Below are 15,959 nucleotides of genomic sequence, written 5' to 3'. Positions count from 1 at the left end.
ATTCCTCCAGGTGCTTAATAGTTAGTGGATGTAATATCCATCAAAAGCGCTGAAGAAGTAACATGCTCCTGTGGCACTCCAGCATCAAAGTCAAAAGGTAGGAACACAGTGTTATTACAGAAATTAGAGATGGAGAAAGCCTATTATCTTGTGGGACCAGTCAGGATTGCAGTGGCTCTTAGAACGCTGTCTCTGCTCCTCTGCATCAGCCCACGCTGCCATATCTGACTCCACGCGTTCCAAGGTCTTGGGTAAGAGAATTTTCACCTTCCCTGTCCCCATCAGCCTCTAGATATGTGCGAAAAGGAAGTAAGCAACCCCTTTATGCAAGGGCAGCCCACATGGTGCCCACCAGATGTTGCGGGAAGCCATCGCTGTTCAAAGTGGAACGATACTGGTTTAAATGAGTGGGGCGGGTGAGGACTTTCTCTTAGGTATATGTGCAAGGAAAGGAAGTTTTTGACTGTCAGGGTGAAAGCGAGGCGTAATTTATTCAGTGGGAGAAAGCCCCATTAAGTGCAGAGTTTGTGCATAAGGTTGGGATAATTTTAAAGTTCCCAAAGCAAGGAAATGCAAATTGAAACCATTCCTGCCCTTGGGGGGCGGGGGGCAACCAGAGAAGCCTTAACCTTGCACGGTGACACACAGGAGTGAAAGAATCCAGAGCACTTTATATCCTACCATTAATTGGATCACTACAATTAAAGGTCACAAATCAGGAAATAAGGTCATGGTTTGAAAGTAGGCAAACCCCACGCTATTACTGCCTGATAATTTCAGCCGAAGCACACATGGCACACTCACATATTCATGTTTGTTTGACATCTGCCCTTAATTTTATCAAGAGGTCCTTTTATTTATGTAAGCAATTTGTATTCTACTCCTCTTCAGCAGATCTCAGTGCAGATGAGCAGGGTTTGGAATACAAAAAAACCACACAAAAATCTAAGCATAAAATCACAATATAGCAATCAGTCTAAATAACTCGAGTGCCCTGCATATGGCCAGAGATATCTAGGGTGGGAAAAACTCCACTTGCGTTTCCTGGCTTTCAAGAGAAGAAGTGATCAAGGGCCACTTTTTGTGGCTCCGATGTCTGGGGAGGTGGGGAGCACGTAGCAGGTACACAGTCCATACCTGAGCCCTTTGCCAAAGAGGAAGGCGAGATACGTCGCATTAAAATTACACCAGGTTACACCTGGCAATAGTTACGCGCAAAACAGACTCATTGAAATTGATGGATAGGACTATGCCACATCCATAGCATATGCTTAAAGTTCTATGATACCAGAGTTTCACCTCTCCCCCACAGCCCCCAAGAATTCTGTGTGGGAATGTTCAGGGTGGCAGAAGAGGATATGCTGTTTGTTAATATCCTTCCTAACTTGCGCTAGCAAGTTCCTTTACTTAGCAGAGTGCATTCCCTTTACACAGCAGAAAACTAGTTGCAAACCCGTGTGAGTTTCTTAAAACAATACGCAGTTCAATCTGGCTTGTCCAGATTGAAATGTGTTCTAATATTTTCCTGGTAAGACCCCTTGAATCCCTCCTAAAAGAATAAAGACACCACAGTCTTATTCATAAGCAATAAAAAGAAAGTTTACTCATGACCAGGCAGAGCACAGTGTGATCCCTGAAGGCAGGCTTAAGGCTTAAAGTTACAAATGTATAAAAACAGGTTTACCCCATAAGGGAGATGGCCTGAGGGACTGCTTGGCTGGCAGCCAGCAGTTAATTCCAGGAAGTTCACAGGACAAAAAGAAGATGGAAAAGAGGGAGAGTGGCAGCATGGCTTGGCCTTTTACCAGGTCTGGAAAGGTCACACCCACCCACTAATCACATGCAAGGAAGGATGCTCCAGGCCAGGAGGAACAGGAAGTTTTGACTGGCTGGACCAAACATCCCCTTGCATGTCCCCTCTAGGAAAGCCAGGAATGTTGTATTTGACTGCTCCCAGTGGATTACATCCCACATTCTGTAGTTTGTTAAGGGTGCTGAGAGTTGCTTTTGAGACCCCTACTCCCCTCAGAACTACAGTTCTCAAGAACAGTTTAACAATCAGTCCTTTTCCCAAGGAACCTGTAAGGCTTTTTCAACGTATGGTGCCAGTGTGACCTAACTCGGGTCCATTCATTTCAATGGCTCTGCTGTGAATATAATTTAGGTGGCTGTAGCCCTGCAAATCTGAATAACTATTTGGGGAAGGGCTGCAGCTCAGTGGTAGAGCATCTGCATTGCATGCAGAAAGTCCCAGGTTCAATCCCCAATGGCATCTCCTGATAGGGCTGGAAGAGACCCCTGTCTGAAACCCAGGAGAGCCTCTGCCAGTCTGTGTAGACCATGAGTAGGCAACCTAAGGCTCGTGGGCCAGATGTAGCCCAATTGCCTTCTCAATCCGGCCCGCGGACGGTCCAGGAATCAGCGTGTTTTTACATGAGTAGAATGTGTCCTTTTATTTAAAATGCATCTCTGGGTTATTTGTACGGCATAGGAATTCGTTCAAAAAAAATTTCAAAATATAGCCAGGCCCACCACATGGTCTGAGGGACAGAGGACCAGCCCACGGCTGGAAAAGGTTGCTGACCCCTGGTGTAGACAATACTGAACTAGATGGACATATGGTCTGAGTCACTATAAGGCAGCTTCCTGCATTCTTAAGAGCAGGCAGCTGGGTCTGGATTGCTTTTGGGTGCAAGCAGACTCATCATTCACACAGTCGCTGGTCCTTAAATCTGATGGAATCGTGCACCCCCTTCATTTATTTTGTTGGTTAGGCATGCCTCATACTTAATGATTTGCAGGCTGCGGTGAGATTCAGAAAAGAATGTTTCATGCAAGCAGTTTGGAGCACCTTTCTTGGCCCCAGGAAAGCCCTGTGGCAATTTCTTCGGCGTAGCTGGGAGCAGGCGTTGTTGGGAAAGTCTCGATAACTGATAAAACTGCTGCTGCTTCCTCGCTGGTTTCCTTGAGGCAATTCGCCTACCCTTGATCAGCACCAGGTTTGGGTTGGTTTTTTTAGTTTTTTACTGAGCAACTCGAGGTTTCAGAGATATGAATGAGAGACTTGGGGATTTGAGAGAAGAAGGCCAGGGGCGGAACCGCTGCTTCTGTCATTCCAGTTCCACCACCTTATGAAAGTTGGGTTAACCGTTTTTGGAGACTGAGAGCTGAGGCCCAAACCATTTCTAATGCAGCCTGGTGTTGTCGTCGTCATTATTATTATTGTCATCATCATCATTTGCCCACCTAAGGTCCCAAAACGGGTTGCAGCCATTATAACACAATTACAATTACTGGGTTGCAAAAATACACATCTTAGGTATCAAATTGTTATTCTTACTTACTTACTTTATTTATTTATTTATTTATTTATTTATTTCCCGCCTTTTTACCAGATAAGGACTCTGGGCTGTTTTGCCACTTCAGAATCCCTGCAAGAGTTCTTGAGGCACATCTCTCCAACAATACAGTGCAGCTGACCTGACTTTGCACGTTCATTCACAGGCTGTGGTGTTTCCCCTCTTCCGTCAAGCCTTTGAGGAGAGCTTTCAAAGGCCGTGAAGCTCATTATTTGTTGGGAAGGGAACAAGGAAACTCATTCCTGCATTGCTTAGAACACACTATTTTTCTCCCTCTCCTCACACACTCTGCTGTGGAATCTCTCAGCACGGAGCTGGAAGATAAGAGGAAATACTGCTCAAGCAGTCGGTGGCTTCTGCGGCTGTGAAATTTGTGACCGGCCACAAAGGATAGAATGAGATGATCTGGGTCGGGTGGAAGAGCATTTGTTTCCATAGTCCTATAATATTTGGCCCATCCCTCGCTGGTGTGAGAGGCAGTGTGGCATATAGAAGGTTAGAGTCTCAGGCTTGGACCTTGGAAGGCAGAGTTGAAATCTCCACTTGGCTGTGAACCTCCTTGGGTGGCCTTGGACCACTCACCATCTCTCAGCCTAACCTACCTCACAAAGTTGTTGTGAAAAATGGAGATGGGGGGACCACATATGCCTCCATTTTCAGCTTCTTGGAGGAAAGATGGGATAGAAATGTAACAACAACAACAACAATAATAATAAGCATGATATAGCTGTTGGGCCAGCTTTGTGTGGCTCTCAGACGACAATGGAAAAAAGCCCCCTGCGTTTCTTTTCCCTGGCTTGGGGGGGGGTGCGCTTTTCCTCCCACTAAGATCTTCTTTCCAGCTTGGCGATGTCCTGATTTCCTACCTCTGCCGCTTGAGCTCCACGTCTGAGCCAAAGAGCAAAGCACAATTGACAGACTCCATATCAAGTGCCGAGAAGGCCTCAGAGATCTTGTCAACTTCGCTTTGCCCTTCCTGTTGTGTCTGGGATCAAACAGCCGGAGTGTGGAGAAAAGCACCGCGGAGCAGGGGGAAAGTGGAGCGACAGAGCCATGCGAGAGCCCTGCGCTCGGGGCGCCCAGACAAATAAGAATCCAAAAGGACACCTTTCAGGGCATATTTTCCATAAATGCACAATTACGAAACAATTTGACACGGGGCAAGGGAACTGTCTACAGCATCCATTTTTAATGAGTGTAAACAGATAAATTATAAATAGCACAAATATTACAGAACAGTTAAATATTAATTGCCAAAATTAATGTTCTCGGTGCTTTCTTCTCCAGATGCCGACTTAAGCACTGCTGCCATTCCAGCAGACTGAGAAGCTGCTAGTAAAAGCGAGCAATGTGAGCAGGCTATTGGGGTGGGGGCACGAGGGGAGGACCAGAGAGGAATGGGGGTTTAGGGTTGCCTTTTCCTGACACATCAGGGAGAGCTGAAACATTTCCAGGCACCCAACATCCCCACAGAGGTGCTGCGGGAGTTTAGGAATGCAAATATAATATTTATCCTATGCTTTGTCTGGCAAGTGAAATTGTGATGTCCTCAAGGGATTTTCTTGTTAAAATTCTGGTGTAGATAAAAGAACCTAAGGAAAGCCTGCTGGATCAGGCCAATGGGCGATCTCATCCAGCATCCATGTTTCCCAAGAGCACTGTCTCCTCCTGCAATTTCCAGCAGCTGATATTCTGAAGCATACCCTGCCTTTGACAGTGGAGGCTAGTAGCCATTGGTAGCCATAAATGTCGAAGTGGTGCATCTGCACAGCCAGCACAAAATATTTTTCCACCCTCTATATAGCATGACTTTAGAGGTGATACAGCCTCAGGGCTATATCAGATTCGGGGGCGGGGATATACCTGTCTGAGCACACACTGATTCATTGCTCGGCACCCTTAAAACAGTTCAAGCTAACTGCTTGAACATAAGAAGAGTCTGCATTACTTCTGAGTAAGGCCTGCCCCAAATGCAGATCAGCTTCCAGAGACACTTATCAAGTAATAAAACTTCACCTCTCTGACTTTCGTTGCGTGGTGCTATTGATATGGCCATTCACACAACTGCTGAGATCACATTGTAATGAGTGGGATATAAATTCCCAAAATAAACCACATTAAATTAAAACCTTTGCACACTGGCAAGTCAAGTTGAAGACATGTGTGCAATCTCTCTCGGTTTGGCATAATTGCTCTGCAGTTATTATCTACTTAATTTATCCCCAATTTGTTAGTCCGGCAGGGACCTGGGGGCTGGGCCATGAATTCTTGCCTCCAGTCACTAGAAATCTTTTTCAGGCCCATCTCTGGCTCCAGAGGTTCCAAGCAGGCATTGACCTCACATTTTAAATTAACACCTTCACAACTGTAAGGGCTTAAGACTTTGGATTTTAACAAGCAAGAGTTCTTTGGATATTGGATTCTACTCTGTTCTTGGCCAGTTGCTGCATAAATGCAGCCCTGAGTTCCTCCCTGATAATCCTAACCTTATATAGCCACGATCAGATAAATTGAGCTTCAGGAAATAGGGCTTATTGTGTGTGTTTTACCCATGCTAGTTAGAGAACAGGGGCTGTATCATCCAACCCTTTCAGATCAAACAGTCGTGTAAAGATTCCCTTTTCCTACTTCCTATCTCCATAGCATTGAAGGCATACAATTCCACACGGCGACATGTGGTTTTCCTAAATCTTACACTCTATAGCTACAGTAAGTTGCTTTTTTGGCAGCTGAGGCCGTCTGGATTTGATTTTTATTCTGCTGGCTACTTTGCAGTTGCAAGCATTGTCGTATATTCCAACAATCTGCAACCTAGTTTACATATACAAAATGTTTGCCATAAATAATAAAGTCCATTGTTTGTGGCAGAATTTAAACCCATCAAATAACTTGCAGTTTTGTATCCAAAATACTCTGCCTCTTCAATCATCCCACTCAAGAAGTGCATATTAAGAAAGGGAATACTTTGTCCTCTGTAGTCATCTGCAAACTGCTTCCACTTTTCATAATGGTTGCTTATTATGTTTGCCGTTTTATATCCTGGATGGAATTTGGCCAAAGGTGTCTATTTAAACGCCAAAAGGAGCGTGCCCAACTAATCTACTGAATGGGAACATACAACATTTCCCCATATTTTCGTTAACTCAACTACGGCTGTAATTATTGGTACATTTTTTGGGATGACCTCTCTATGGAGAAGCACAAACCTGATTGACAACTGAGGCAATATGAGAAAGAAGAGAAGTCCCTGATGGATCCTGCCAGTTTATTTTGTTATAAAAACCCATGATTAGTGGTAAAAGTTCAACCGTGGCTCTCTTTTGTCTTCAGATATTCAGGAGGACAGGAAGAAATAAGGGGTTCCAGGGGTGACTGCGGATTCTGCAATGCAAGATACAACCACAGCATCTCTCACCAATGCTTGTCAGAATACCTTCAGCGAAAGGATGCTGGCCACCACTGAAGGCAAATCTGTCCCACTCCTAAACAGCTCTTACCATAGCATTGACATTTCACCAAAATTCGCTTCTCTCAAATTTCTGTCTACTGGCAGTCCTGCCCTGCAGAGCAAGACAAGGCTGCTGGATCAGGCAAAAGGGCTATCTAGTCCTCTTCTTGCAGTGTCCGCCCAGATGCCCATGGGAAACCTCAAGGAGGTTTCAAGCACAAGGGCCCTCCTGCCATTTCCAGCAACTGGTATTCAGAAGCATTGCCGATTCCAGCCATGGAGGCAGAGCATAACCATTGTGGCTGAAAGCCATTGATAACCTCCTCCATATATTTGTCCAATTCTGCCTTTAGTTGGGAGCCGCCCAGAGTGGCTGGGGAAATCCAGCCAGATGGGCAGGGTATAAATATTATTATTATTATTATTATTACCACCATTGGGCTTTGGGCCACCTTCAGTTGGGCCTCAGTGCTCCTGCCTGCCCAAGGCCTGCTCCTCACTTGCCTGCCCTTTAGCTGCACCAGATGGGACCAGTTCCAGGAAAGACATTGCCTTGTATGCTGAGCAAAGGTGGCCAGGAGAGACACAAATATTTCAGGAGGGAGGGGGTGAGAAGGGAAAGAAGGTCTTTCTCAGGAGAAAGGGCTGGAGGATGTATTGAAGAAAGTGAGCCAGAAGGATATTATTTAATAATTACTAATACTATGTAGTTGAGTTTGACCAAACTGTGGGAAGCAGTGGAAGACAGGTGTGCCTGGCATGCTCTGGTCCAGGGGTCATGAAGAGTCGGACACAACTAAACGACCAACAACAACAATACTATGTAGTAATAATAAGCTGATATTAAAAAATATAATAAACAAATTGGGAAGAAGAAGAAGGAAGGGGATAAAAGAAGAATACTGTTGTAGGAGAAAGAAGTGAATGTAAAAGGAGGAGGGATGAAAGAAGCTTAATAAGTTTCTTTCATAAGGGAATAGGTTGTCTGTTGAGTGTGAAAAGGAGACAAGGAGAAGAAATTACAGGCAATGGGGAAAAATACCTTGGAGAGACATGTGGAGCCAGGAAGGGGAAAGTATGATTTAATAATTTCCAAAGGTGGATAGGATACCAAATGAAAATGATGTCAGTCAGTGACAGCTGATTGTGCCCAACGCTGCCTCCACCTGCCGCCATTTTGAAACTGCCTCTTCCTCAACATTTATGACAGGCGGGCCTCAAGTGTGTGGAGAAGCTCTCTTTCAATGGTATTGGATACCCTGGGCAGTTTGGAAAACATTCCCCGTGCATTCCCTGTGCTATCATGTGAGAGTTCACAGGACACAGTGCCCTTTCATAGCAAAAGAAAGAACCAAATCTCCACACAGGGAACGCACAGCATTTTAAAGAGAAGACTAGACCAGAAGTCTTGTGGTACCTCCTTTTCTCGGTGCAGGAATCCTGCCTCTCACCTGGCATAATGCAATGCGGGCACAAACAAGGCTGCTGTGTTTGCTGATGACGGGGAAGGGTTTGTGGGAAGTGCATCGACTCTAGTACGTCACAGGTGACGAAAACAGGTGCCCTTGTGTGTTTGCAGTAACTCTTTACTCTCACACAATGTGACTCACTGCCTAACACCTCCCATGCTAACTAGGAAGAGCCTCACATCCAGTTTGCCATGCTCACTTGTTGCTGATGCTTGACAGGTTTTCCCTAGTTTCTTATTATAATGGTGTTCATATAGATGTCATTGGGGGACACAGGGTGGGTGAGTTATTTGGAATTAGCTTCTGGTCACATCGCCTCCAAGCAGATACTGTAGGACTGGAAAAGGCTGAAAAAAGGACAGCCAGCATGATCGGGGGGTGGGGCAACTGCCCCATGAGGAAATGTTTCTGTTTTGGGACTTTTGGGTTTAGAGAGAAGGCAAGTAAGAAGTTTGTAAAAATTAGGCATGGCATGGAGAAAGTGGATGTAGATTCCCCACCCCTTCAGAGAGCATGTATTGAAGCTGAATATTGGAAGATTCAGGACAGGAAAAGTTCTTTTTTTATTCAGTGCACAGTTAAACTATGGAACTCACTCCCGCAGGAGGCATTAATAGACACCAGCTTGGATGGGTTTAAGAGGATGAAACAAATTCATGGAGGAAAGGACTATCTACACCTACTAACTTGTAACTGAGGATCGTTAAAGGTTTTTGAAAATAACTGATCACAGATATGGAGGTTGAAGTGAGGATGATTGAGCTCACCTGCATGGAATTTCTGGGCTCCGTGGCTTTAATACTGAGTTAGCAGGGATCTGGGGCAGGGCATTCTCAGTGGTGGTGCTGTATCGTTAGAGTTCCCCTTCCATCTTTGGGGTGGGCTTCATTTCTACTTAGGTTGTGTTTCGATCAACCCTAACATTCTTGTTCCGCTCCCAAGCTTTGGCTTGATTTTTTTTTCTTCTGGTTCTTCTGTGTTTTGAGATTATTTTGATTGCAATGTTCTTAATCCTAATTTACTTTGAAAGCCGCCTGGTGAGAACTTGGCCCTAAAAGGCAGGACTGAAAATAATAATAATTTAGAAATAAGTAGACAGAATACTTTTGTTTTACTCGGTTCTTCAGCATACGGTTGAGGATTTTTTGCAGTGAAACCGAATTAATAGAATCGTAGAGTTGGAAAGGACTCAAAGAGTCGTCTAGTCCAACCCCCTTTCTTGAAGGAATCGCCACTAAAGATGATATAATGCCCACAGCTGTGAACTTCCAGTTTGCCCTGTTTGGTTATTGGGTTTGGTCTGAAGGCACAAGAGGCCATCAGCTTGCTGAAGCTAAGCAGGTCTGGTTGTGGTCAGTGCCTGGGTGGGAGACTGCCTGAGAGCCCCCTGGGGTCCATGCTGGGAGAAAGGTAGGAAAGTGTAAGAAAACGTAAGAAAATAACTAAATAAAAAAAATAAGTTTCCTGTCCACCCATTAATGACTTGACTGGAAAGCTTTCAGCCATTAGTCCTTGCAGAAGGTAAAGCTTGTCACTTTCTGAGTGTCCTTGGCCATGGTTTTGGCGGGGCAGGAGTTCGACAGAACTGAGTTCCTTTACCCTTTTTAATTAAATAATAATTATTATTATTTTGCCTGAGGAGCTAGAACCCAGTGCCTGAGCAAAAAATCCACCTATAGTCGTAATCAATAAAGTTGTGGCCATTTCTAATCCAGATCATTGTCTGCTTGAGTTTATTAATCACATCAAACATTTAGCCTGATGGGACGCGGGTGGCGCTGTGGGTAAAAGCCTCAGCGCCTAGGGCTTGCCGATCGAAAGGTCGGCGGTTCGAATCCCCGCGGCGGGGTGCGCTCCCGTTGCTCGGTCCCAGCGCCTGCCAACCTAGCAGTTCGAAAGCACCTCCGGGTGCAAGTAGATAAATAGGGACCGCTTACTGGCGGGAAGGTAAACTGCGTTTCCGTGTGCTGTGCTGGTGCTGGCTCGCCAGATGCGGCTTTGTCACGCTGGCCACGTGACCCGGAAGTGTCTCCGGACAGCGCTGGCCCCCGGCCTCTTAAATGAGATGGGCGCACAACCCTAGAGTCTGTCAAGACTGGCCCGTACGGGCAGGGGTACCTTTACCTTTAACATTTAGCCACTGCCCAGCAGGTGGGGAGTGGCACTGCGACTGGGCCCGCAATAAACAAGCAAACTTGAAGGTGAGTTTCCCCCACCTTTTTTTCCAGAAAAAAAAACCCACTGGCCTTGCCCCATTTCAGGCTGTGTGCAGTCAGTCGGTAGGTTACCTTGAAGAAAAATCAGGAGAAAGGAAACATCTGGAGATGCATGGCAAAAGGAGGCAGGAAAAGGCAGGCACAGAACACCAGCAAAACAGCTCGCCCACATTCATAATTAAAGTCGTAACTTTATGGGAGTCCCAGCAAACATCTAATCTACTTTCATCACTACTGTAAATGTTCTTGAAAGCTACAGCATTGCTCAATTAATTCAGTACAAGATTGAGCACAAGTCTTATCAGTGTATCCCCCACTAATTGAATCCAGTTTTAACCAAAAGGGAGAAAGAGTCAGTGGAATTCCAGTTCCAGTCATGCACAGAGTGCCCAGATGCAGTTAACCCTTTCCTGACTCCCAAGATCTAAGGCAGTGGTCTCAAACTTTTTTCTTTGGGCTACACTTTCTTTGGGCTACACTTTCAGAATAAAGAGTTACTTGCACCACAGCTTTTTTTTTTTATTGGTAAGAAATACATTGGAAAACAAAAAGCAACAACTCATAGTAGTTGCTTGATTTATAACATAGAAAGTAGAAAACAATGGACATGAATCACTCTCAAAATATAATTATAGACGAGCCTCTGACATACATACCTTTACGTATGTACAGTGGTGCCTCGCAAGACGAAATTAATTCGTTCTGCGAGTTTTTTCGTCTTGTGAATTTTTTCGTCTTGCGAAGCACGGTTTCCCATAGGAAATGCATTGACGGTTTCCCATAGGAATGCATTGACGGTTTTAAGAAAAAGGCGCAAGACGTTTTCGTCTTGCAAAGCAAGCCCATAGGGAAATTCGTCTTGCGAAGCAACTCAAAAAAACAAAAAACTCTTTCGTCTTGCGAGGCATTCGTCTTGCGAGGTACCACTGTATATAAATTCGGTGCAAGGTGTGAGGTTCCACACTGAAATGTTTAAATGTTTCTTTGATTGTCTTTGAATCTTCCCTCCACACTTGCCATCCTCTCTTGCCACACTCTTTGAGAACCACTGATCTAAGAGGAGGCTGGAGTTCAGTCTTCAGGTTGCTAAAACAACAGAGAAGAGTCTTTGGGGATGCAAAGTACTTCTCAGATATTTCTGAATGTGAAGATCCTTTGTTGGTTAAGTTCTTTACCTAAAAGATAATGCTGTTTTGTTTTGTTTTGTTTTGTTTTGTTTTGACAATGTCATCCCAAGTCAGCAGAGCAATAGACCTATGGCCTAAGGGCTTCCCCTGAGCTGAGAATCAGACAGAAAGCAAATGATCTTGAGAAAATAAGGATGGCCCCAGAAACATTCTCCATAGGCAGCACATCAAGTGACATAATCCTCGTCTTGAAACCTGCGTGCGCATGCTGGGAACTCCCAACGTTCCCGGGGTTGTGAATGCAAGTCACGGGCAAGCCATCCACACAAGCTGTTGTGACGGAAGGCCGCCTTGCCGAGTGTGGAGCTGCCCACGTTCCAGGGGGCCACAGCAATTGCTGACCCCGGCTTGTGTAAGAGGAGAAATTGCCACCGAGCTGCGGAAGGGCTGTAGCTCAGTGGCAGAGCAACCGCTTTGTATGCAGAAGCTCCCAGGTTCAATCCCCGACATCTTCAGGTAGGGCTGGGAGAGAATCTCATCTGGGACTCAGGAGAACCACAATTCCGAGCTGGGCTCATACCTGTGTTCCGTGTAGCATGTGAATGTGCCTGACATTCTATACAGGCGGCAAACATTTTCTGTGCAGGTTCCGCCCCTGGCTACCATACACATAAGCCCGCCCCGTTCTGCCCTCTTCCAGGTCCAAAAGTACCTATGTGTTTGCGGTCACACATCAATTAGGAACAAAATAGTCGCTACCTGTATTCCTTAACTGAGTTGCTTTATTTGATACCGTTTCATAATAGCTGTGGCTTAGTGGTTGTGGTGGTGAGGAGAGGGAAGGGGAGCAGGAGAGAAACAGACTGTGCACTGGGATTTACAAATACATATTGGACAAGTACCTAATTAATTCAAATGCAAAACAATTCCATGTATGTGTCACCTGCCTCGGTTCTGGGGTGGTGGATCCGTAAACAAGACAGGGAGTGACCAGCCACAAAGGGTGGGTTCCAGAAAAGGGTGGGACCTTCCGTTGGCGTTCAGCAGGGAATTGTGTGAGCTCCAGCAACTTCGGCTATCTCTGTAATTAATCCAGAAGAGAGTAGATGGCACACTAATGAAATCTGCAGATGATTACTAAATTAGAAGGAACTGGAAACACCAGATTTAGGAGCGATAGTGGAAAGAAAATTATACATGAAGTGGGAGACCAGCGCAACATCAAAAAGAGCCTTTTCCGATCTGGGCCATGCAGGGAGGCAGGCAGCTGCCTGTCCCCAAACTACCCGAGTGGAAAAATCACACCCAAACTCTAGCGATTCTGGTGGGACCTTTGTGGTTCCTGAGAGATGCAAACAAATTAGGAGGGGAAAGAGAAGGAGCTAGAGGGATTCCTTCTGCAAGGAAGGCAGTGTAGTCTGAGAAGAGGGCTCTTTTTAGGATTCAAAGCACGCTTTGCAACAGCGCGACTGACAGGAGAGGATGACAGATTCTTTGAGGGTATGCTTTTGCAAAAGTGAATACTTTGGGGCTGTCTGGGGTCATGGCTATGGTGCAGAATTTGGCGGCCAGGTTGCTCACTGGGACATAACAGATTGAGCATATTGTGCTGATCCTGACCCGACCGTACCAGCTGCCAGTTAGCTTCTGGGCCTAATTCAAAGTGCTGGTTTTTACCTATAAAGCCTTAAACAGCTCAGGACCTCAATACCTCAAGGACCGCCTCTCTCCATATGAACTGCCCCAGACTCTGTGATCATCATCTGAGACTCTTCTTTGGGTGCCTCTCTCACGAGAGGTCTGGAGGGGGGCAGGCCTTTTCTGCAGTGGCTCCCCATTTGTGGAATGCTTTCCCCAGGAAGGCTCTCCTGGCACCTTCATTACATATCTTTAGGCGCCAGGCAAAAACATTTCTCTTCAACCAGGCATTGGCTGATTAATATTCTGTGGTGTTTTAAATGTGTCTGTGGAAGGGGGGTATTGTTTTATTTTTTGTTTCATTATAATATTTTATGGTTTTAATTTGTATTTTTATATTGTGAACTGCCCTGTGATCTTACTACCACTACTAGGTAAAGCTAAGGGACCCCTGACCATTAGGTCCAGTCATGGACGACTCTGGGGTTGTGGCGCTCATCTCGCTTTACTGGCCGAGGGAGCCAATGTTTGTCCACAGACAGTTTACAGGTCATGTGGCCAGCATGACTAAGCCGCTTCTGGCGAAACCAGAGCAATGCATGGAAATAACGTTTACTTTCTCGCCACAGCATACTACTACTAAAAGTAATAATCATAATTTTGTGGGTAATGGGCAGCCTTCCCCTTGTGGGAAATTTGGGTTAATCTTTGGGGTTACCCTAATAATGAACTCACCATAACAAAGTGTTGGTTAAATGGGGGAGTGTGCTATACACAGTTTACTGTGCATTGTGAACTCTATTTCTGTCAGCTCCTGTCTTGGAGTTTGAGGTTGGACTAAGCCACCCTTGGCCAGCCTAGTGCCCCTCAGGCGTTTTGGACTATAATTCTTGTCAGGTCCAGCATCCAAAATATCTGAAAGGAACCCTGATGGCAAAGGGTGGGCCAGGTGACCATAAAAGAGCCTTCTGAGATTCAGCAACAGATCTGCTAAACTACTGTCTTAAGATTCTGTGATTCTCGCAAGATCATGTGACCTTCTACTCCCATTTTGTGCCCACCCCTTTTCCTTTTTCTCCCCCTCCCAGAATAAGCCGTCTGTTTAATGGCACGGAACCTATTGTGTTGGACAGTTTAAAACAACATTATTTCATTGATCGAGATGGTGAAATTTTCAGATACATCTTAAGCTTCTTAAGAACGTCGAAACTGCTGCTCCCAGAAGACTTTAAGGTAAGACAGGCCAGAAACCTGTAATCAGTTTGTTCTCTTATTAAGCCATTTATTTCAGAGTGAGTTTGTATTCTCTGGTGTACTTTCCCCCACTATGCTGAGGCTGGAAAAACGCTGCCTGCATGGCTCTGTGGTCTTCTCCCCTTTCCATCCTCTCCCTTTCAGTTTTGGGAACTAACTGTGGTTTACTCTCGGTATGCACCAATGTTTAGGTTAGCCATAGTTTGCTGTAAACCAGATTAGAACAGGGTTTCCAAACATAGTTAGGAAACTGTGGGGTTTTGTCTGGTCTGCACATGACCCAGATGTTGCTGGTGTTATTGTTAAAGGGACTGCTTTGCCAAGACTTATGTTCGGTTTCCTTGGGTCTGGTGTTGTTGGAGCAACAGGAACTTGCATGCTCTAGCAGAGGGTGCCCTTTCTGTTCTTTAAGGTGCTTGTCGGATGCTAGGCTGCAGATGCAACAGCTTAAGAAACAGGTCCACTAGTTGTCATAGATACCAGAAAGGGAAAGGGATCGGCAAAGCACCAGGCGGGATCAGTTTTTCTAAGCCAATTTTACTTCCTCATTTTTAGCTTATTTATCAGGATCTAACAACAATTAAGAAGAAGCACCAGAAGCTGGCCATATACTACCATTTTTTAGTGGTTTTGCTTTGATGGAATTCAGAATGTGCATAGCCTGATCTAGAGCCAACTTCAAATCAACTAGAAAGGTCTTGGTGATTAATGCCTCTCTGTGTTAAAAAAAACCCAGTGAACTGATACTACATCTGGATTTTTCTGTTTGATGAGTGCCACCAAGCCTCTCACATTCCCTATCACACACAGTACTCCATCCGTACAAATTCCAGTACAAGAATCCCATGAAATCTTTTTTTTTTCTTTCCCCCAAATACTCAGACAAGGGTTGGAAAATATATTGTCCTCTAGTATGTTTTGCTAGCTCGTTGCAAAGCAGGAACTGAGTAATTATTTCACCATTGTGAATGAATCTGACAGAGGCAAGCAATTGTGCTTTTCCAATTATGCCAGTAGATTCATAAACTTGAATGGCAAATTCAGAATTCCTCATACTTTTGGAAACACAGTTCTCAATATTAGCTGACATATCAACTATTCTTCTGCAAATTGTCTCGTCAGACAAAAGGAATTTCCATAACTTGTCATTCAGCATCATCACCAAACAATTTTTTCCACAATCAAGCTGCAGGCAAGCTTAATCAATTTTTCAGCTATTACTGTTATGTAGTTTTGTCTGTTGAGCAATCAAGTCAGCCACTTCGTAAGGTATAATTTACATCTTATCTGAGACTTTTACTCATTTTTTAAAATAATAATAATAATAATATGGTCATCGGCATTTCTTCTGTTCCAAAGGCCTTTCAAACTATTGATGAAATATTTGCCAGATTTCCATGTTTTAACAACAGGTGTATTTTCATATTGTTTGGGGCCATATTGGAATT

The 15,959-nt window shown here is 44.9% G+C and overlaps 1 protein-coding gene across 5 annotated transcripts in view; it reads left to right on the top strand.

The window, feature by feature from the left end:
* KCTD15 (potassium channel tetramerization domain containing 15) overlaps positions 1 to 15,959 on the top strand; it is a 68,785-nt gene that overhangs the window by 32,691 nt on the left and 20,135 nt on the right. For all 5 annotated transcript variants that reach the window (XM_083452975.1, XM_083452974.1, XM_083452976.1 and 2 more), the window contains exon 3: positions 14,346 to 14,490. In XM_083452975.1, the coding sequence (XP_083309101.1) occupies positions 14,346 to 14,490 (145 nt within the window). The remainder of the gene's footprint in view (positions 1 to 14,345; positions 14,491 to 15,959) is intronic.

This window comes from Podarcis tiliguerta (genome assembly GCF_965153285.1).
Source record: "Podarcis tiliguerta genome assembly, chromosome: 8".
Lineage (NCBI taxonomy): Eukaryota > Metazoa > Chordata > Lepidosauria > Squamata > Lacertidae > Podarcis > Podarcis tiliguerta.
This window is presented reverse-complemented; position numbering and strand designations above follow the sequence as displayed.